The sequence below is a fragment of the Taudactylus pleione genome, unplaced genomic scaffold (genome assembly GCF_031769625.1).
Source record: "Taudactylus pleione unplaced genomic scaffold, aTauple2 ptg000201l, whole genome shotgun sequence".
Lineage (NCBI taxonomy): Eukaryota > Metazoa > Chordata > Amphibia > Anura > Myobatrachidae > Taudactylus > Taudactylus pleione.
Window position 1 is genome coordinate 63,021,751 of NW_028284603.1, and position 24,269 is coordinate 63,046,019.

At 46.8% G+C, this 24,269-nt stretch overlaps 1 protein-coding gene across 1 annotated transcript in view; it reads left to right on the forward strand.

Annotated features, from left to right (window-relative positions):
- Positions 1–10,138: 10,138 nt before the first annotated feature.
- LOC148518669 (interferon-induced, double-stranded RNA-activated protein kinase-like) overlaps positions 10,139–24,269 on the forward strand; it is a 116,756-nt gene continuing 102,625 nt past the window's right edge. Inside the window, exons 1-3 of the mRNA XM_088477430.1 lie at positions 10,139–10,213; positions 15,550–15,683; positions 18,126–18,249. Of these exons, the coding sequence (XP_088333556.1) occupies positions 15,574–15,683; positions 18,126–18,249 (234 nt within the window). The 5' untranslated portion in view covers positions 10,139–10,213; positions 15,550–15,573. The remainder of the gene's footprint in view (positions 10,214–15,549; positions 15,684–18,125; positions 18,250–24,269) is intronic.

The window sequence follows — 24,269 nt, forward strand, 5'->3', positions numbered from 1 at the left end:
TGTAACTTTCTGAAGTCTAGCTGCATTGAAAATAGGCCATATTGCAAATCGCTGTTGTCAGAGAACCAAAGTCTTGTGCGATTGCCAATCGAATAATAACAAAATAATAACAAAGCCATGTACATAATATAATGTGATGTAGACCAGGCTCAAAAACTGTAACATCCAGGAGCAAGTTGAGGGAGCCTACTGCAGAAAGGGCACAGGCCAGAACTAAAACAAATATGGCAAGATAAAGCTGGGCAAAGACATGGAGGAGGGGACAGGAGGAGGGCAAGCAAAAGGGTGGGGTAACTGAAAGACCAGAGGTATACTCAAAAAGAATTCATGAAAGCCTAATTTTAGGAGAACTTACAAACTAGTAGGACTGCCAATAAGGACAACGTCATGACAGCAGATTTGTTGAGTTGCGGGTGTGTTTGTGTGATATAAGTTTTGTAACTATCTGACTCTTTGAACTCCAGCCAACCTAGCCAGGTAGCACAGAACTGAGTCAATCTGAAATAATATCTTCCATGAACATGTAGTAATCAAGCCTAGATTACCAGTCTTTGAAAATAGGAGGGAACGTGCACTTCAAGAGAGGGGAAAGTATGACCCTTGCGTCATTGCTATGGTGGCAAAGTAGAGACCCCTTATAGGTGCTTAGGAGCACGGAAAACTCTTGAGAGATTTCAGAAATCAGGGCCCTCCAGCTCTTCACAGTTCATGACAACCTTAGAGACATGAATTACGTCAATAATATGAAGTTTGTTTAAGCATAATCACAGTGGCAAGGAATAGTGTATTCCTCAGGCTGGAAGTGAAGCAAAACAAAAATCCAATTAGATGCGAAATGTTAGGTGCGAGTTGCTATTTTCTCTCTGCAGTTCAATTAGCAACTCGCACTGAACCAGTGAGACTGAATTCGCATTTTTCCATTCACAATTCCCGGAGGGTGAGAGATGGAAAGAAAAATCTTTATTTTAAGGTTAAAATGTCGGGACACTGTGCTGAACCCCTTGGACACCCCCCTAATGACTAAGAAGGCAATTGGAAGTCTCCAATTAGCTTAATTAGTCTAATAATTACATGTCATTTTTGGGGGGTAAAATAAAATAATAATTTTCTCAAATTACTTCAAAATCAACTTTTTCATTAGTTTAGGCACCCCAAATTTAATTACAATATTTTTTTAATTAAAAAATAATTGTTTATAATTTTTTTTTTATACATTTTTCAAGGTGCCCTCAAAGTACCCCAAAATCCCCTTTTTTTTCTACTTTTGTTTTGCACTTTTTGTTTTAATTTGTTTGAGATTAAACGAAAAAAGTTAGCTTTTTAGAATTTTTTTTTTTAAAAAGCACAAATCAGCCATTTGACACCACTTAAAAACTGCAGTACCTTCCCAATGCCCACAAACTGCTAACAAAATTATCAATTTTGGGGTGTCCAGGATGGTCTCCCCACTTTTATATGCACTTCTCTCACATCTCATTTGGCTGTCAATTTGCACCCCTCCGCTGCGAGTACTGCGAATAGGCATTTTTAATTGGATTGGAGAATTCTCGGGAGCTCGCATTAGTGCGAAGTCTGCGAGTATCAAGAAACAAACTCGCTTCTCGCAATTCGCACCTAATTGGATTGACCCCCATAGTGTCTGTTCCAGAACAAATCTCAAGAGTGTTGCACACAAAAACACATTTGTATTGGCAGAAAATATATGATATATAGACTTGGGCAATAACAAAGGAAAAGAATAGCAGGAGCTGTGCACTTACAAAGCTTGGAATTAGTGTGCACAGGTGGATACCGGAACTTAATACAGAAGGATGCAGACAAACTGTGAGCTTGAGTAATGGTGGTAACAGCCAGGATCCAGATAAACAGGAATGATTGTTTTATAGAAAATCTAAAACACATGACATAGAATGTGGATAAATCCAAAATACAGTATAAAGACTCAGGATAGCTGGAACATACAGGGCCAGTGCAGGGTCCCTCTACATACAGCCCTAAGCAAAGCTTCAGCCTAGCGGCCCCCTCCCCCCCACTCCCGAAGGGGTGATACAAGTGGCCACTAAGTGAGCGACATTATGGCCTTAGGCCCCACTGCGCAAAGGCGCAAATCTTATCACACAGTTGGGGTGGAGCTTCTATGACATGATTTACTGAGAATCGTTTTCTCACACCACCCCGGTCCTGCTTATTTCACCCTGGAGACCAATGAGACTTCCTAATCTTCAAGAGTTTCCCAGATGTTCTGGGACTCGGAGAGTAGGAACATAAGGTTCATGGAGTCAATGATTGTAAACAGGAAACAAAGTGGGAAGATGATGGCACAGGTGGGAGGAAAATGTGAAAATATTGATAGGTCAGGCATGTTGATCGTCCAGCATGTCCTCTGTCCGATGATATTTTGTAAGTTAGAAGTTGGCCGGATCGGACAATTTATGCACTGCTGTGACCAACTGACGGACATTTTCCCTGTTCCTTCGAAGGAACAGGGAAATGACTCATCCCCTGGTCCAGATATCGTGCACCCCCCTATCTCCCATCTGAATTCTGGGTACTCCTGTGGAATATTTTTACAATTTTAGAAACTATGGGCCTGATTCAGACCCGCTTGCGAGGGCTGAGCGCTCGCAAGCGGGTCGATGGTGCCCAAGTGCGCATGCGCACGACGGAGGCTGCTCCGTCGTGCGCATGCGCAAGACCCGGCGAGCGACAGGGAAACCGTCGCTCGGGGTCTCGCACCAAAGGGGGCGTGCTGTCGATGTTGAGTGACAGCACGCCCCCTTTGGTGGGCGTGCCGGGGGCGTGGCTGCCCAGATGGAGGCGTTCCCATGGGAACGCCTACCGTCTGGGTCCAGCCCCACTGACATCACAAGTGATGTCAGTGGGAGTGCTTTTGGCTCTGATAGAGCCAAAATCACTCCAGGGCTTGCGGCAGCGAGACCCTACCGCAGGGTCTCGTCGCAAGCCCGATGGTCGCGATGGTCTTGACCATCGCGACCATCATCATGGACGCTCGCATAAGCTGTGGGTGGTAACCCACAGCTATGCGAGCGTCCAAAAGGCCGCTCCAATAAGAGGTAGGAGGGCTCTGGTCAGAGCGTCCGGCTCTGAATCAGGCCCTATGTTTCTACATCACTAAACCGTAACTTCACCTTATTTTGAGTTACATTTAGCAGTGTTAAATGGTACCACTTGTAACCCGTGCGAAGAATGTGCAGTAGGTTAAAATACCTACGGGTCTATATACTAAGCCTTGGAGAGAGATAAAGTGGATGGAGATAAAGTATCAACCAATCTGCTCCTAACTGTAATTTTTCATATAAAACCTGTTACATGACAGGAGCTGATTGACTGGTACTCTATCTATGTTCACTTTATCTCCATCCAAGGCATAGTAAATAGACCCCCTAATGTTGTTTATACTCTCTCCCAGATGTAGTGAGTAGGGGAATTAGTATAAATCTTGGAATGACTCGCAAAACAGGGGCGTAGCTAGAACTTTGTGGGCCCCCAAGGCAACGCCCTAATGCTTCTAGAGCAGTGGTTCTCAAACTCTGTCCTCAGGACCCCACACAGCTCATGTTTTCCAGGTCACCTAGCAGCTGCACAGGTGTATTCATTACTCGCTGACAAATTTTAAAAGGTCAACAGGTGGAGCTAATTATTTAACTTGATTCAGTGTGGAGACATGGAAAACATGCACTGTTTGGGGGTCCTGAGGACCGAGTTTGAGAACCTGTGTTCTAGAGAGATACCTCTCTCCACAGCTATTGTTTATGCCTCACAGTAATTATTATGCCATTTCTACTTCAGGTTCCATAGGGGGTCCACAGGGTTGACCTTGGGGGTATAACTGGATTTGGATCCACGGGCACCACGCAGTTAAAGTTTTCAGGATGCATTGGGTCCATCCTCCTATATTCCCCGCCACAGGCACCTCAGTTTTAGTTGGTGCCCGGCCGGAGTCGGGTCACCCTAGCGCAGGGGGGCTGCTGGACAGCCCCTAAGCTTAATAGTAGTTTCATTTATTTTTCTTTTTTTAACACTTTCAGAGTGGCAGCTTCAGACTGTCCATTGGAAGTCTAAGCTGCTGCTCCTTCAACCCCGCTGGCGCCGCCAGTACAGATCTGGGGATCGCAGCGGGATCCCAGAGTCTGCACTAGCCGGGCTCTGGGCTCTCCCTTGACTGCCGCCGAACCGCCGGGGATAAGGTAAGCCACGGGTCTCAGCCTTCCAAGTGCAGTCTTCTGCCTCCGGTCTCTGGGGATAGACCAGAGGAGCTAGCTAAGTGGTGGTGGGCTCCCCCTCCTATGAGGCATACCCCATGAGACCACTAGACCACCAGGGAATGCCATGCCGGATGCAGGAACCGGCGTCCCGGGGGTTAAATGCTAGCCAGGGGAGAGAGCCTTCCCTGTTTAGCAGCTCCTCCCCTCAGCGTGCCTTTAGCTGTTGGTTCTGGCACTGCTGAGCTGCTTCCTCCTGTGGCTACTCCTCCTCTGAGGTCTCCGGTGGCCATCTTTCTTGGTGGGCAGCGCAGATCTCTCCTGGACGTGTGTGGTCGATCCCCCTGTGTACCTCTCCCCTACAAAGGTTAGTGTACACAGCGCTATAGCCCTCATAGACACTGAATCTGGGCAGGTTGATTATAGTGACAAAGTGCAGGCTGTTTAAACTTTCTGCATTGTATGTGACTCTTGCTAGTGCTGACTGTGGACCTCATTCAGAGCCGCTCGCAAAATGCAAGTGCTCACTCTGAATGAGGGCGGCCGCTTCTATGGTCAGAGCCGGCCTCCTGGCCGCTCGCTAGGCTGTGGGTGACCACCCACAGCTTTACCGAGCGGCCACGTTGATGGTCGCGATGGTCAAGACCATTGGGGCTTGCGACTCGACAGTCGCCCCTTTTGTAGTGAGTCCTGGAGCGAGAGAATTTCTCTCTTGCGCATGCGCAGTGCGGCTGCAGCGGGTGCGCAGGGCCTCAACATCGACCCGCTTGCGAGCACATAGGCGCTTGCGAGCGGGTCTGAATGAGACCCTGTATCTGCTGTTTTTCTACTTTACTGTCAGTCTATACCTGTCCCTTTCCTTCTCCTCCAGCCCTGGCAGGTGTGTGTGGGAAGGGCTTTTCAAAGATCTCACATATATAACTTCACGTATTTGTGAGGTCGGTCACACACTGTTGTGTGCTACACGTAGCCATATTTGTGGACTTTGGTGTGGCACACTTGTGAGCGAGAGCTTCCCAAATTGGATTGCTATATATCTTTGGGTATATATCGTTATATCTATTGTTTAGCATTTCTGATGAGGAAGTTCAGCGCACTGCGGCTCCCAATCGAATCACTTGTAGATGCTGCGCTGCAGTGGGGAGTTTGGAGGATTTATCGCAGGATGGTGTGTGTGAGGTGCCGTCATTTACCTGGTCCCTCTAATCCCCCGACTTCGGGACAGGACCCACCTTGGGCGATATTTTCCCAGGTGTTGGCTTCCATCATGGACCGCCTGGCGGTTCCGACCTCCCTTCCCCAAAGGGGGTTACCACAACCCGCCATCCCTCCTTCTCAGGGTGTACAGCAATTGTTGCAGTCTCCCCTGGGCCTCAGACAATTCATCCATATGCGGGGTTCCCTATGTATGTGCAGTCTCCTCCTATGACGCAGCAGTCCGTCATCCCTTTTCAGGGTCTCCCGCCAGCTAATGTGTTCTCCAATTCTGTACAGAGTTTGGCAGCCTCCTCTTCGGCTCTTCAATCCATGTTACGTAGTGACAAGCCTCACAAGGCGTCAAAAGGCACTTTTCCGTCATCCCAGTCTGCGCAGTTATCAGACTCAGATGCGTCCTCGGATAAGGGCGAGCTGCATGAGGATTCTGATTCAGATTCCCCTGCTCCGAAAGTGGAGACAAAGTCTGCCATTAATGTCACGGCGTTAATGTGGGTGGTGCGGTCCATTCTGGATATTGAGGATGATGCTCCGGCCCCTAAGTCCAAATATCCCAACTTTAAACAGACGAAGGTGACCAACTGACTGATCCTATGGCCTGGCAATGGCAATCACCTAGTAAGAGGTTCCAGCCGCAGAAACGTTTAAGCAGTAGTTATCCGTTTCCTGCTAGTCACTGCAAGCAGTGGGAAACGCCGCCGGCGGTGGATTCTCACGTCACTCGCCTAATCAATAGTGCTACCTTACCAATGCCATCCATTTCATCCTTAAAGGACCCCACGGACAGGAAAGTGGAGACTTGTTTAAATTGAATCTTTCTCGGGGGCGGTGGCCCGTCCGTCCATGGCCATCTCTTGGGTGGCTAAAGCCATTGAGAGTTGGGCCAATGTACTAGAGGATACGCTTCCTAAGGAAGCTCCAGAAGCTCAGAGAGCTTTGATTGGTCAGATGAGGGATGCCGCTTCCTATATTGGGGAGGCGTCTTTAGATGCTAGTATTCTCACTTCTAGGGTGTCTGCGGCAGCTGTCTCTGCTTGCAGGTCTTTGTGGCTTCGTTCTTGGAGGGGGGATGCAGATTCCAAGAAAGACTTAGAGGTCTTACCCTTTAATGGGTAAATTTTGTTCGGTCCTGACCTTGACAAAATTGTGGATACCTTGGCAAAGTCTAAATCGGCATTTTTACCATCAGCGGCTGCACCTTCTAAAGCTCGGACATCAGCCTTCTGCCGTATCTAGACGACCTCCTATTGCTGGGCTGCTCTCCGGAGGTCCTTTTACAACATCTGCACCTGACGATCGCTTGTCTCCAAGTGCACGGGTGTCTAGTAAACTGCAAGAAGTCCTCTCTCATTCCATCACAGAGGATGGTTCATTTGGGAGCCCTTCTAACTCCCGTCAGCAACGGATCTTCCTGACTCCGGAAAAGGTTGCCTCTCTACAACTGCGAGTGAGCAGTTGTCTGAAGAGTTCCCAGGTGTCAGTTCACTCAGCAATGAGAGTTCCGGGGTCCATGGTGTCAACATTCGACATGGTGGTGTATGCCCAATTCCATTCCAGGCCCCTTCAGGGGCTGATTTTATCTAAGTGGAATGGGTTGCCACACCGAATCAGGATTCAGATGCTTGTGTTGTCTCGGGAGGTGTGCCTATCAATGACCTGGTGGCTTCAGACAACTCATCTCACCAAGGGCCGCCCCTTTTGGATTCCGGACTGGGTCCTTCTCATGACGGATGCCAGTCTTTGGGGTTGGGGGGTGGTGTCGGGTCCCCTTTCACTTCAGGGACATTGGACAGCGGAAGAAGGGGTTCTTCCCATCAATATTCTGGAACTTCGGGCCGTGTACAGGGCCTTCCAATTGTCCGGTCACGCTCTTCACGGAAGAGCAGTGCAAGTTCAGTCCGACAACGCCACCACAGTGGCGTACATCAACCGTCGAGGGACTCACAATCGAGCAGCTATGTTGGAAGTGTCACACATCCTGTCTTGGGTGGAGGGCCACCTTCCGGCCATCTCGGCAGTCTTCATTCCAGGAGTTCTGAACTGGGAAGCGGACTTCCTCAGCCATCACGACGTGCATCCCGGGGAATGGTCCCTTCATCCAGAGGTCTTTCAACTGCTCGTGGACAAGTGGGGACTGCCGGAGGTGGACCTCATGGCTTCCCGTCACAATTACAAACTACCAGTGTACAGGTCCAGGACAAGAGACGCCAGTGCAAGCTTAGTGGACGCGCTGTCCGTGAAATGGACATTTCAACTGGCGTATCTCTTCCCTTCAATAGCCTTGCTGCCTCGGGTCCTTTGGAAATTCAAACAAGATGGCGGCACGCTTCTGCTGGTAGCACCGGCTTGGCCCAGACGTCCCTGGTACTCCGATCTTCGGGGTCTATCCATTGATGTTCTGTTTCTTCTGCCTCAACGTCGGGACCTGTTGTCTCAGGGGCCCTGCCTACACCCGGACCTGAGTCATCTGTCTTTGATGGCGTGGCTCTTGAGACATCAGTCTTAAGAGCTCGGGGTTTTTCCAGCTGAGTAGTCAACACAATGCTACAAGCATGTAAGCCAGCTTCCGCCAGGATCTACCACAGGGTACTACGATCCTCAAGCGTTTACTTTTTCTAGGATTTTGGCGTTCCTTCAGTCTGGATTGGACTTGGGTTTACACCTCGCTTCATTGAAGGTTCATGTGTCCGCACTTTCTGTATGGTTTCAGCGTAGAATCGCTTCTCTGCCGGATGTCCGTACCTTTTTCAAAGGTGTCCTCCAGATTCAACCTCCCTATGTTCCACCAGTGGCTCCATGGAATTTGGCGGTGGACCTTCGGGCCTTGCAGGGTCCTCCATTTGAGCCTCTGGAGTCGGTGGAACTCAAGTGGATGACCCTTAAAACTTTTTCTTCTGGCAATTGCATCAGCCAGAAGAGTGTCTGAACTTGGCGCACTTTTTTGCCGTTCGCCTTTTCTGATTTTTCACCAGGACAGGGCAGTTCTTCGCACCTGTCCGGGTTTTCTTCCTAAGGTTGTCTCCAAGTTCCACATTAATCAGGAAATTGTGGTGCTGGCATTTCAGTCACCTGATCTCTTGGCTGGTGAGGCTTCCGTAGATGTTGTCCGTGCTCTCAAGGTTTATATTGATCGCACTAGTTCCATTCGCAGATCTGATTCTTTGTTTGTCCTCTTTGGTTTTCAAAAGAGGGGTTGGCCTGCCAACAAGCAACTTTGGCCCGTTGTTTAGTTATTTGTGAGGCTTATTCACAGGCGGGGTTACCTGTTCCAGCCTCTGTTAAGGCTCATTCCACTCAGTCTGTGGGCCACTCGTGGGCTGCTAGCCGTGGCGCCTCAGCTGTGTAAGGCGGCCACTTGGTGTTCCATACAGACTTTTTTGCGGTTCTATAAGTTTGACACCTTCGCCTCTCAGGATGCATCCTCCGGGCGACGGATTCTCCTTTCCGCACAGGAGCGTCCCCGCCCTTAGTTGTACTGCTTTGGGACATCCCCAAGGTCAACCCTGTGGACCCCCTATGGAACCTGAAGTAGAAAACAAGATATATGGTAAGAACTTATCTTTGTTATCTGTTTCTACGAGGTCCTTAGGGTCCACAGGACGCATCTGGGTTCAAATGGGCTATATGGCTGGTCACCTGTTTTCCGTCTCCCTTTATGTGAGTATGGTTCTTGTGTGTAATTAGGCCATGTCCCCATTTTCAGTCGCGCACGATGATGGGGCACTGTATAAGGCACAGGTGCTCCGACTCCTGGAGCCGGCCCTGTGTATATAACTATATATATATATATTATTATTATTATTTTTATTACCAGTTATTTATATAGCGCACACATATTCGACAGCGCTTTACAGAGAGAATATTTGGCCACTCACATCAGTCCCTGCCCCAGTGGAGCTTACAATCTATATTCCCTAACACATGCACACACACTAGGGTTAATTTTTTGTTGGGAGCCAATTAACCTACCCAGTGTGGGAGGAAACCGGAGCACCCGGAGGAAGCCCACGCAAGCACAGGGAGAATATAAATGATATATATATATATAATATAGTAAGATACAGCGGCGGCACTCATAGGACTTGAAAACAGATGAATCAGCAGGTCAGTTAAACTCCGTTTCAATCTCTTTATTTCGAGATTTTCCTCGCAATAAAGAGATTGAAACATTGGAGTTTAACTAACCTGCTGATTCATCTGTTTTCAAGTCCTATGAGTGCCGCCGCTGTATCTTACTATTTTCAGTGTGAGCTTCTTACCCGGGGAGGGCACCAAGGCGAGTATTGTGGTCTGTATTTGGATTATAAGGAAGGAGAGAAGGAGAGAGAGAGAGAGAGAGAGAGAGAGAGAGATAGATAGATATATATATATGCAAGTATGTATATATATATATGTGTGTATATATAAAAAAATCTGAGCAGCCCTGGGGTAATGTCTATTCAAGAGATGTTTAGCAGCAACAGCTGCCTGCTACACCAACAACATGGCGGTCTCATCCCCATGCCGGCGACTACTAGTGAGAAAGGCTGCCCCTCGCCCATGCTTCCAGCAGTTTCCCCAGCTCTCAGTGTTGTCGAGAAACGAAATTGAAACTTGCTGATTACGGGAAGTTTCCCTGTATCCCCGCCTACAGTCTGGGCCACTGACTGCCCTGCTCTAAGCAAGGAGGCGTGATGATGATGATGACGTCATGTGGAAACCTTCTCCCTGACAGCGTGTGTCTCCTCGGCCGGTGACAAACGGGAGAACAGCTGCACGGAGACTCGCCGGTGCAGGTTAGTGCTCGCTATCACGCCTCCGTATCTTTATATCCATTAGTATTACTGGCAGTGCTTTAGCAGACACATTATGTATTTAGCAGGTAATGGTATCATCGTCTATGTACTGAATTATTATTGGTAGGTTAGCAATGAAGTATAACTTCTTATATATTCTATACGAGACGTAGTCATTTGGTAATTTGAAATGTCGACACCACAATGTCGACAATTATGATGTTGACACTTAAAATGATGACATTTCCAAAATGTTGACATGTGAAATGTCAACATTGGCAAAATGTTAACATAAGGGATAGGGTTAAGGCCCCGATACATCAGAGATTGATTGCAACAATTGTGCAATTTGCAATCGATTGTGTATAAAAATCTTTCCCTTTTTCAATCGATTGTGGCAATTCTGCAATTTGCAATCGATTGAAAAAGGGAAAGATTTTTATACACAATCGATTGCAAATTGCACGATTGTTGCAATCAATCTCTGATGTATGGGGGCCTTTAGACTGGGAAGAGGGAGGTTAGGGTGAGGCACTAGAGGCAGGGGTAAGGACACTGGGACATGCACCTCTCACCTGGGAGGCCAGGTGAGTCCGGTGAGTAGTGTATGTCCAAGAGGGAGAGGTGGGACGGGGAGATGCCAAAGGGGTACCCCTTGTGCCGGGTTCTGCGCACGCCTGTGGTCGACATTCTAACATGTCGACATTTCATCACTGTCTACATAATGAATGTCGACATTATGACTGGAAATATTATTCCACACCCCTGTTACAGTATCTACAGTATGAACTGATAGGACTGTAACAATTGCTTCAGGGATACTTACTGCTCCATCACTGTGGAATAAATGTGTATGTGAGTGTGAAATGATGTTGATACAGTATCAGTAAGCAGAGCAGTAGTAGGAATGCCATCCTTTGACCAATACTTATTTTCTGCCATTTATTAAAAAAATAAACACAGCTTTTGACATATATATGTATGTATGTATGTATAAAAAGTGTCCAGCAGCAGCACATTCAAGGATCAGGGATTTTAAAAGATAATCCAGTATAGAATTGTTTAGTGATGCTGGGTCCCCAAAGGGGAATCGGTATGTAATACCGACAGATGGGATCCAGGCAGTCAGAATCCCCACGCCTGTAACCTGACAGGGTTAACATACCGACACTTGGTGGTCAGTATACTAACCCTCCCCCTCTTCCTACCCTAACCCTCCCTCTCTGGTGCCTGCACTTTGTCACTAGCTGGGCTTCCTCCACCCAACTCCTGGCACTGAATGGATGCTGCGCGCATTTATACTCCGGGGTCCGGCACCGCAGCACATCTGCGGCGGTGGGGGTACCCAGCCTCCCGAATAGACCACCCGCGGGCCACTTCGGCCCACGGGTGGAAGAGCGGGAAAGTGCTGTCACCTCTATGGGGTGACTCTCCTGTTTGACCGCACTGGTCGAACACCCCAAAAGCCGTCCCTGCGGCTCCTATGCATTGCCCCCAGTAGTAGTCCCCCCTAGTTCCAGTAGTGGAAGACTCCTCCGATATGTCTGAGGTGTAACCCGCAGGGACAGCGATTCTTGCAACTGCTGTCAGTCTGTATCGATACGGACTGATCACTGTTTTGCCAAGATTAATTATTCTTAGGCAGTAATCTAGTGAAACCCCCACCAAAATCAATGCTCTTTTTGGATGTTTCTTTCACTAAACTCAATAAAAATGTTTGATAAAAATGTGATGTCAGTGGGGCCGCCCCCAAACGGTAGGTGTTCTCATGGGAACGCCTCCGTCTGGGCAGCCACCCTCCCGGCCCGCCCACCAAAGGGGGCGTGCTGTCACTCAACATCGACAGCACGCCCCCTTTGGTGCGAGACCCGGAGCGACGGATTGCCCGTCGCTATCCGGGTCTCGCGCATGTGCACGACGGAGCCGGTTCCGTCGTGTGCATGCTCTGTGGGCCACCATCGACCCGGTTGCGAGCGCTCTGACCGGGTCTGAATCAGGCCCACTGTATGTCTTACACACACACACACACACACACACACACACACACACACACACACACACACTAACAACCTACTTGTTTAACAGCTGCTCGGACTTACGACCAGCGCCCCGACCAGCTGGAACCCATAGTACAATGACTAAAATGTTATTCTGAATGTCTTCTTTATAACTTTAATTGTACTGTACAGTATTTAAGAGTTATGCAAAGTAAAACACAGTATCAAGTTTGAGTTTCCTTTAGACCTTTTCATCATAATAAATAAAAATGATTACCTGTATTAAGTATATGCGGCTCCTCATTTAGTGACCAATTCGTTTAACGACCTAGTCGTGGGAACAGAACTTGGTCTTTAAGTGAGGAATGTGTGTGTGTATATATATATATATATATATATATATATATATATATATATATATATATATATATATATTAGTGGAAAGTAGCAGGCTAAACAGCTAGTAAATCATACAGCCAGACGGAGCCGGTGTATAGGTCAACGTTTCAGCAGAATCACTGCTTTTATCAAGACAGTCATATAGTCCTTAGTCTGCCCTGTTCCACTTGTCCACATGTCCGTGGTTAAGTGGACATTGGGTACAACCGCATTTTTCAGGACACTGAGGACACTATTTCTGACGTTTCTGTACAGTCTCGGTATCGCCTGCCTAGTGAAGTGGAATCTAGACGGGATTTGGAACCGGGGACACACTACCTCCATCAATTGTCTAAATCCCAACGCACGTCTAACACCAACATAGCAGTCAAGGCCTCAGTTATACGTTTTGCTTCAGGATGACTGCTGTCGTACTTCATCCTCCTCGCTAAGAACTGTTGGAGGGTCAATTGTTTAGTAAAAGTGGTGGTGTTCCTACTTCCTCTCTGGGATGATGAACAACTCCCAGCAGCAGCAACAGCACTAGGAGGAAGTGGTTCTTGATCTTTCCCTATTTTATTTTTATTGGAGAAAGTTTGGTCCTCCATTTATGTTATATTGATATATACGTGCGGCTAAGGCGCACACAAACACAGAAAATAATTTTTTATTTTTGTTGGAGACTAGTGCACTTTGTGGGTTACACCACCTTTTAAGAAATGAGCCAGCCGGCCCTTTACTTATGGGACACAGGCACACGCTTGGCGCTGCTCCTTTGTTGATGTACGTGCAGCCACAGTGCACACAATTCACAAACACAGAAAATATTTTTTTATTTTGTTTGGAGTGCACTTTGGGGGTTACAGCACCCTTTAACGGTTAAGCCAGCCGGCCCTTTACTTATGACACCGGCGCACGTTTGGCGCTACTTTGTTGATGCACGTGCGGCTACTGCGCACACAATTCACAAACACAAAAATATATATATATTTTTTTTTTTTGGAGTGCCCTTTGGGGGTTACAGCACCCTTTAACGGTCAAGCCAGCCGGCCCTTTACCTATGGGACACAGGCGCACACTTGGCGCTGCTCCTTTGTTGATGCACGTGCAGCCACAGTGCACACAATTCACAAACACAGAAAATATTTTTTTATTGTGTTTGGAGTGCCCTTTGGGGGTTACAGCACCCTTTAACGGTCAAGCCAGCCGGCCCTTTACTTATGACACAGGCGCACACTTGGCACTACTTTGTTGATGCACGTGCAGCTACTGGGCACACAATTCACAAACACAATGCACTTGGGGGGAGCACCCCTGATGGACAGAGCACCCCCTGGACAACACTACAGCACCCCTTTAGGATTGGGACACTGCACAGGACTTTGGAGTGGACACAGCCCCTATGGACAACAGCAGCACAGCACAACACAGCCAGCCCCTATGGACTTTGGAGGAGTGGACACAGGGCCTGATTCAGAGCCGAACGCTCTGACCAGAGCGCTCGCTCTGAATCAGGGCCCTCCTCCCTAAAACTAGAGCGGCCTCTTGGACGCTCGTATAGCTGTGGGTTACCACCCACAGCTATAGCGAGCGTCCATGATGATGGACTTGCGACGGAGACCCTGCGGTAGGGTCTCGTTGCCGCAAGCCCTGGAGTGATTTTGGCTCTATCAGAGCCAAAATCACTCCCACTGACATCACTACTGATGTCAGTGGGGCCGGCTCCAGACGGTAGGCGTTCCCATGGGAACGCCTCCGTCTGGCAGCCACACCCCCGGCACGCCCACCAAAGGGGGCGTGCTGTCAATCAACATCGACAGCACGCCCCCTTTGGTGCGAGACCCGGAGCGACGAATTCCTCGTCGCTCTGCGGGTCTCGCGCATGCGCACGATGGAGCTCCCTCCGTCGTGCGCATTCGGCCACCATCGACCCGCTTGCGAGAGTCCTTGGCTCGCGAGCGGGTCTGAATTAGGCCCACAGCTCCTATGGACAACAGCAGCACAGCACAACACAGCCAGCCCCTATGGACTTTGGAGAGTGGACACAGCCCCTATGGACAACAGCAGCACAGCACAACACTACACTGCACTGCACTACACTACACAGCCCAGCCAGCCCTAACTCCCACCCTCCCTCTTCACTGTCCACAGCCGAGTGAGAAAGTGTCGCCGACGCGGGTACCTTTTATATAGAATCCAAAACCCGCGAGACCCGGAAGGCGGGATGACGTTTTGCCTCGATTTCAGATCTGAGTCATGCGGGAAAAGTCGAGCCTGACTCGGATCGGCCACGGATCGGGGGAGCTCGGATTTCAGAAATCCGAACCCGCTCACCCCTAATATATATATATATATATATCTCCAAGGTGTCTGCCGGCACGCCAAAAATACTCAATAAGCACTGATGCTCACTTCAAAATGCATAATATCACTCCAAAGAAAGGAAGGGCACTCAGAGACTTTTTAAATGCATAAAAATAGGTGAATGTATTCCGCAACGTTTCGGGGTGCAACCCCCTTTCTCAAGCCATCACCAACAGCATTATGGTTGTTATGCTGTTGGTGATAGCTGGAGAAAGGTGGTTGCTATAATGACAGGAAGTAAGCTTTGCCTAAGAAAGCAACTTGGAAACAATGTAGGCGTGTGCAGGAGATTAGCCCACTTTTGCCGGGTCACCTTGAGCTCCACACGATTTTCGAAAGTGTCTACCGGCCATCCCGGGAGAGTAAGCAAGTATGCTTTATGGAAGTGGTCTGGTAGCTATAAACAACCTAAAAGTGTTATGTGTAGGTGGGGTGAGTAGATGTTGCGTTTTTTTTATTACATTGATGTCTCTGGTGTTTTTAAGCGAGAAAAACACAAATTAAATGATTGGTGAATATCCCATTTTAATCTTAGATTTTCTCTCCTGAAATATGTAAAATCGTAGCTTATTTTGATTCTGCTTTTTTTGGTTGCAGCTTTTCAAAACGTCTGCCATAGTAATGGAGGAGAAAAACTACAAAGGATCGCTTATTTCCTACTGCCTGAAAAATGCAAAGCCCTCACCCATCTTTGAAACACCTGGCCAAACAGGACCACCTCACAATCCTGTGTAAGTTTTTAGAGGAATTCATACATAATTTCCATTTCTTGGAAGAGCGCCTATACTAGTGGTGGATTATCATAAGGTCATTTGGAGCAATAGTCTCAGGCCCAGAGCTGAAAATATACTACAAAAAAATAGTACAAATATGTGCTTTATAAAGTTCCTTCTTTAGAGTCAGCTATCAACTCAATTTGTGGCTTTTTTTGACAGAGAGTTGCATTTTAATGCGCATGGGCGAATTTTAACAATGTGAAAGTTTTATTTGTACGCTCGTCCAGTGCCTGCATACGACTAGTGGATCGAGGCTGGAATGGGTGTTCAAACGTGGACAGTAATGGTGCATTCACACGGTCAGATTTTTCCTTCAGATATGAACGATAACTATTTAAAAATCGTTCAGTCGTTCATATCTGAAGGAAAATCTGACATGCCTGAACGATGGACGATGAACGATGCGCATTCCCGTTTGTCAGATAACGATATCTGACATCTGATGTGTTTGCAGTCAGACTTGGACGATTCCATTAATTTTAATGCAGTCAAAAATCGTTGAATCGTTCAAATCGTTCAAAACTTTGGTAAAATCGTTCAATCGTTCATCTGACATATCTGACAAATCTGACCGTGTGTATGCTCCATAAGGCATGCAAAATTAGCCAAAGCGTAGTAAAGCTGTGGTGTGGACACGCAGATGCGAAATGCAACTGAAATGGTTGGCAAAAAGCTGCAAATGTAGGGCTCTGAGTTGTAAGTTGCACACTGATGTTAATGACTGCACATAATTGTCGCAAATGTAAAAAACACCCCCGTTTATGCAAATGTATTGAAACTGCTGAAACTTTGTGACAGCGGAAGTTACACAGTTTGGCGCGTTGCGACTACCATATCTATTGAAAGGAGCTGGCTTGGTCTGCAAATAGTGGTTCTCTGAGAGTCTGGCAGTTGATTGGCAACTGCAAGGGCAGGCCGGCTATCTGTAAGCTCTGCTCCTTCTCTCTAGCTGGTAGTGGCACCAGGATCGCTGCAGCTTCACACACTCAAGGTCAGCCCCACCTCCCTAAGGTAAGGGACAGGACCCTCAAGGCAGTGGGCCCGACCATACTCCTTGTCCTGGGCCAGTCCGATGTTTCTCAAAAGGGTAGGGCCCAGAAGGAAACTCATTGCTGGTCTGGGCCCAGTGCACCACATTGGCTGCACCACCACTAGTTCCGCTCCTGCTTCACATTTGTAAAAAATGCTATGTATAACTAAGCATTCCCGTTGCTCCAATCCACTTGGGTACTTATTAAGTTATTATCTTTTCTATCTGGCCATTAACTGTATTGGGTTTCTATTGTGTAGTACTATTGTTAGTATTTTGCAATCTCATGCTGAAACCACATCTCCAGGGAACTGCACTTACAAAATTGCATCTGTGACCAACTCTGAACAGGTTTAAAGGATGTACCTTTTTTCCCATTTACTTGCAACTCTGCATAAGGCACTACAGTAAGTGAGATGTGCTAGTGCACAATATATTTATTCCATTGGACCATACTGGATAACATTTTCAGTGTTCCCTTCGGGAGATCCTATAGTGATGCAATGGATAAGATCACGGCCCCATCCTGGATGTACAGTGCCGCAATTTGCAGCATTGTGCAGCGGAGGAATGGACCACAATAATGTGATTCACCACAAATCTTGTCATCAAGCTTCCTGGAGAATAGGCAAGCATGCATTTAATTTTTTGAGATGTTCTTGCTAATGCCTAGAGCAGGGGTTCCCAACCACGGTCCTCAAGGCACACTTAAGCTGGCCACACACTAGACCAACTTACATCCAACCAGCCAACTTGTTGATTGGTTGGAATGAAAATCTGGTAAGGAATGGGAGTAACTGATGATCAGCAATTTGCTCCTAAATACCAGAAAACAGATGAAAATGGTCGTTCAGACAAGTTTGTTAAATGTTTGATCTAAACAATTTGTTCAAACAACAGTTTTTGTCCATTTTCCGGCGTTTGGGAGCAAATTGCTGATTGTCCTTTGCTTTCATCCCTTACCAGATTTTCATTCCAACCAATCAACTAGTTGGCTGGTTGGATGTAAGTTGGTCTAGTGTGTGGCCAGCTTAACAGTCCAGGTTTTAGGGATAGCCATACTTGAGCACAGGTGACTTAATTAGTGCCTCAGTTATTTTGATTAAACCATCTGTGCACAATCATGGATATTACTAAAACCAGGATTGTTAGTGTGCCTTGAGTACCGAGGTTGGGAATCACTGGCCTAGAGTATGAGACTTGTTGCATATAATAATACAGTTAATAAAGCAAAACAATTGGCACAACTTTTGCATCACTCCATATACATTAATCACTTGTAGGAACATTAACAACACTTAGAACCGTGATTGTAATGAAAATTTTACTAATGTGAAATGACACCAATGTTTGTTACTCTTCTCAAGCTTCACCTGTAAAGTTTTTATTGGTAATGAAATGATTGGGGAAGCTGAAGAAAAGTCGAAGAAGTCAGCAGAGAATAAAGCAGCCAAAACGGCTCTAGAAGTCCTTGAAAATCAAGAAATTGTGGTGAGTTTCTGGGTGCTTTTTTATATATTGTTATTTTAAACAAATAAGGTATAGTTATTTAGCAGTTTTATGTTTAAGCTGTATAAAGCTGTCAGATGCTATGTCTCAATTGCAAGTTTATAATGCCTAAAACTATATTACCGTACATTTGATATATGTCATACTATATATGTGGTAGTGCATTAACGCACCAAGGGCCTGATTCAAAGATGGACGGATTTGCAGAGCCCCACACCAGCGGCTGTGCAATTCCGTCCATCTCAGATGCAAATGCAGAAAAAGTTGTCAGACACATCTTTGCTGCATTTGCGATCCCACAACTGCGACCAACGTCACAGGTTGGGATCACCATTGCAATATAATCATGATCAATGGTTGCTCCTTTGGTCAGACTGCGGGAGCTGAAGCTTCCTGCAGCCTGACGGGGGCTGGTCACTTAAGATGCCAGGAATCTGCATCCAAAGACGCAGACCCTGGCCTCGTCCCTCCAGGAAAACGGGGGCTATGCCCCTGTTTCCAGGTATAGTGACCAGGGATGCCCCTGCTCCGCCCAACAAACACCGCACCATGTCAGTCAACATCGGAGATGTACGTTAATCAGCGGATTAATGTACATCTCTGAATCCGGCCCAAAGTTGGTTGTGTCTGAAAAAGATTCTATCTATCTATCTATCTATCTATCTATCTATCTATCTATCTATCTATCTATCTATCTATCTATCTTCTCCTTCATCCACTAGGGAGCACTGCATTATGTACAATGGGGTAAAGACAGGTGATGAGTGTAGCCTGCCACTTTAAATATTCCTAAAACTAGAAGTTGGCTCCTTCCCCTCTATACCCCACTGGCCCCAGGTTAGATTAAGTGCCCAAGAGAGCCGGGCGCTTGTTTGCAGGCTGCTTGCAGGCTTGTGATTTTACATTTTACTTTTCATTTGTTCCACAGGGTATCGTCCAAGTTTACCCATACATAGCGTCTGCCAACCAGGGACAAGTTAAGAGAGGAGGGAACATGTGTGCAGTCTCCGTTCGGGGCCCCCTCCTTTCTCTCTGGCAGCCGGCAGCGCACTGAGTGCAGTGCCGCAGCAGTAGACTCTGGGCACTAGTCTGTGCATAGAGTCTACTGCACATGCACAGGTCACTGGGAAAATGGCGTGGCAGTCATTTTCCCGGCGATTCCCCTACTGCGCATGCACAAAATGCCTGCGGCAGCCATTTTCCAAGCAATTTTTACAGCGCTGATGCTGCTGACATGGGACTCCGGAGAGGTTGGTATGAAAATATGGGTGCAGTGTGGGCCCCCCTGGACTCAAGGGCCCATGTGCCACTGAACACCCTGCACACATTATAGATACGCCCCTGCTGCTGACGTTGCAGCTCCACTGCGCAACTTGAGACTTATTGTAGTGAATCGAGAAGCCGCAGTTTGTTGTCCCCCATCCTCTGTGTTTCCCAGGATGCAACATTGCCGGGACCGGAAGGGGGCGAGGCTAGCTTCAGAGCTCTGCACTCCTCACTCACAAGGCTGCCTCACAGAAGGATCCCCGGCTTGAGTCCAGCTGCATTAACTGCTCCGGAGGCGGAGCGTGCTCTGCTTGCAGGGGCCTGCCAAGTTCAGATTCCCGCCGCAGCCTTCAGGACAGCGGGAACTGCCGTTACAGACTGCAGCTCAACCCACAAGTCCAGCTGCATCTCCAGACAGCTTCTCTGCTATAAGAGACTGAAAAGGCTTGTAGCCCTTTCTATTCTTTTATAGAGCTAAGGGTTACTATTATGATGTATATTCTACTGCTATAATCCCCTTCTTCGGCGGTGCTGCGTTTGGACACCGCAAAACTCCTGAACTATGCGCCCAGAAGGCATCTGCAGGTTCAATGTATTGTTATACTTCCCCCCCTCCCCCATGTAGTGGGGAGACGAGTCAGGTGAATGTGAGATTCCATCACTAGCTGTGGCAATAGCGCAGCGTTAGCATGGGTTTATATATAGTAATGCCTGCAGCAGCAGCGGTTGTAGGTTATTATGTGTTGTTATTATTATCCTTTATTTATATGGCGCCACAAGGGTTCTGCAGCGCCTCGCAAACGACATAAACAAATGAGCAAACAAGAAAATAGCGACTTACAGTAGAAAACAATGCAGGACAAGGATATAGTTTATAAACATTGCTGCAATATTTATTTATTTATTACCAGTTATATAGCGCACACATATACGCTTTACAGAGAATATTTGGCCATTAACATCAGTCCCTGCCCCAGTGGAGCTTACAATCTATGGGCCTGATTCAGACCCGCTCGCAAGCGCTATGCTCTCGCGAGTGGGTCGATGATTGGCCACTGCGCATGCGCACGCCGGCTCCGACGTGCGCATGCGGGAGACCGGGCTAGCGCCGTGCACTCCGTCGCTCCGGGTCTCGCACCAAAAGGGGGCGGCTGTCGACAGCTCGCACCGTTTTGGAGGCGTGGCCGGGGGTGGCTTCACAAACGGAGGCGTTCCCAAGCGAACGCCTGCAGTTTGTGGGCGGCCCCACTGACATCACCAGTGATGTCAGTGGGAGAGCTTCCGGCTCTATTAGAGCCAGAAGCTCTCTGGGGCTTGCGGCCACGAGACCCTACCACAAGGGTCTCGTCGCAAGCCCGATGGTCGCGATGATCTTGACCATCGCGATCATCATCCTGGCCGATCGCAATAGCTGTGGGTGGCCACCCACAGCTATGCGAGCGGCCAGGAGGCCGCTCCAAAAAAAAAAATGCCCTGATTCAGAGCGATCGCTCTTTCAGAGCGTCCGGCTCTGCATAGGGGGCCTATGTTTCCTATTACATGCGCACATATATACACACTAGGGTTAATTTTTGTTGGGAGCCAGTTAATCTACCAGTATATTTTTGGATTGTGGGAGGAAACCGGAGCACCCGGAGGAAACCCACATATACAAACTCCACACAGTTAGGGCCGTGGTGGGAATCAAACCCATGACCTCAGTGCTGTGAGGCAGTAACGCTAACCATTACACCGTCTTTGCAATACCAATCATAACACTCAAAAGCAGCAGGGCATCAGCAACCCAGTGTTAGGTGCCCTTGTGGGGAGTTTGCAGTAGATGATAGTATGAGTAAGGGAAGAGAAACAAATGAGGGAAGAGGACCCTGCTTGTCAGAGCTTACATTCTAAAGGGGAGGGGCAGACACACAGGGGTATGCGATGCAAATTAGTAGTACACTAGTTTTCTGCACACACTGCGGTCTATTGATATATTGCTCTCCCCTGTGTAATCATTCCTGGGCATGGCAAGTCTGTGATACCTCACCAGACATATAGGACTTTAATTTTCTTGTTTGTGCAATCCATCAGGCATATATATATTTAGCTCCCCCTTTATAAGAGCACTAGGAAAACCGTTTTATTATGCATACTTCTACTGTTACAGTTTTATATGCAATACTGTCTAGATTGCTGTTATTTGAACATGTTTACAAAAGAGGAGCTACAGTCCTGGAATAATATGAACTTGACAGGGCAAGATACTGCTGCTTGCTTACAATGTCTATTTCAGGAGCTGCCGGACATCTGTTTGTATGGTGTCTTGTCTATAAACATAACTTGGCAGGCAACGTTTTAGTCTACTGCACCATATGGATTATCATCCTTATTGTAGCAGACCTAATTTCGTGCTAGTTAGACATCAGTGCTGCCTATGATATACGAGGGTTGTTCAAAAAGTAATGCCTAAATGCTCACAACTCAAATTTTATTATAGATACAGATTTGAAAATTTGCAGTAAAATACTTTGAAGTCTTAGTAACAGAATGACTCTACTCAAAAAATTCACCATCTGCCCTCAAGCATTTTCTCCACCTCTCAACCCAAGCTGTGAATCCACTTTGGAAAAATTTCAGTGGTTGGTGTTTGACCCAGGAACGTATGGCGTTTTTAACAACCTCTATGTCTTCAATATGTTGTTGACCACGGAGACAGTATTTGAGAGGGCCAAACAGATGAAAGTCAGAAGGGGCCAAATCAGGAGTGTATGGTGGATGTGGCATTATTGCACACCCCATTTTGGCAATGGCCGCAGATGTTGCCATCGAAGTGTGGGGTCTGGCATTGTTGTGGTGTAAGATGACATTTGACAGTGGAATTGTTGACCTTTTTTTGCAGATGGCTTCTTTCAGCTTTTTAAGTGTAATAATGTATCGATCACTGTTGATTGATTGGTTTGGTTCCAAGTAATCGATGAGAATAACACCTCGGCAATCCCAGAAGAGTGTGGACATGACTTTGTTTACGGATCTGTGATTTAAACTTTTTTGGCCTAGGTGAACTTGGGTGTTTCCATTGCTTTGATTGGGCCTTTGTTTCTGGTTCATAAAGGAATACCCAGGTCTCATCTCCTGTAATGAAATTTTCCAAAAATGTCTCAGGGTTGGCTTCAAACTTGGTCAAAAGGTCATTGCACACTTCCACCCTCTGGGTCTTATGATCCTTGGTTAATTGCTTTGGAACCCATTTAGCACACACTTTATGATATCCCAAATCATTGATTAGTGTTTCTACAGTGCGGTGGCTACATTCAGGTTCATATCTGATATCTCTGATGGTCACACGACGGTCTTTCTGAATCATGGCATCGACTTTGTGTCGGTACTCTGCTGTCAATGCATTTGATGGTCTGCCACAATGAGGTTAGTCGCACACGGACGATTCTCCCGATTGAAAACGCTTCATCCACCTTCTGACATTGCTATAGTCGATTGTACGCTCACCATACACTTTTTTCAGTCTTCTGTGGATTTCTGTAGCACTGCAGCCTTCTTTTTCCAGAAATACAATGACGGCTCTTTGTTTCATCTTGGATTCCATGGTATTTCTTGAACTACCTAGACAAAATTACATATATAGTTAGCAGACATATTAAACTACAAACTGACAAAATTTCAAATAAATGTTGCTTATTATTTCAGAGTTATGAGCATTTAGGCATTACTTTTTGGACAACCTTCGTACATACAAGTCTATGGACAGCACAAAATTTTATAATGGTTAGCATTACTGCTTCACAACACTGAACTCATGAATTAGATTCCCATTTTGACCTTAACTGTGTGTTGATTATCCATCTGTTTTTTTCAGCATCAGTTGCCCTGCTACCTGATTACAAACCTTCCGCAGGGAGTTCTAGAGTCCAGTCACATTTGGTGCCTTCTCCTGTCCCATGGGATCACAACCTGGTGGTGACTTCCTACAATCGCACCCATCCGATTCTTACAATTGGATGTTTTTTTTTTTTAATATTTTTATTGTAAAACTGCTAAACATACATTATAATGCATATAAACTAATTGAGCATTCACAGGTACAGATAATATACATTGATCTGTAAAAATATAACACTACCACAATCACATAATACAATATTACCCCCAACATGGAATAGAGATTCCACCACACCATGTCGGAAATTTTTTCTATAGATTCCAGCAAATAACCAAGATCAAAGGAAAAGATCTTCATTCTATATCTTCTCCTTTAAATCCCGAAACATCTTAACCTATATAAACCATCTGGCTAAAAGGGAGCATTTCCTAGAGTTAACAATTCCAAATTGTACCACTGAGTCAGTTGGACTGCCTGTCTGAGAGAGTCCTTTACTATAGGGGGCAAGGTTTGTATATATGGCAGCCAAGCAGAGAAAAATTTCTCTGCTTTACTGTCTTTGTCAGTTGACATCTCTAGCCAGTCCATATGAAACAAGTGAGACACTCTAGGTAAAAAGAGCGTCAATGAAATGGCATCGGACGAAACCCATTGAGACAGAATTGTCTTTTTTGCTGCAGCCGCAATTTCTGCCAGCCGTCTCCTATTACCACTGGATAACCCAAGTACTCCTATGGGAGCATATATATCCCACAAAGCCCATTCCGGAGTTACAGCAAATGCTATGCTCAATGTTGAGGTAATATACGTCTCAATTGATGACCTACATTTGTTCACTTCCCCACAGGACCACATACAATGC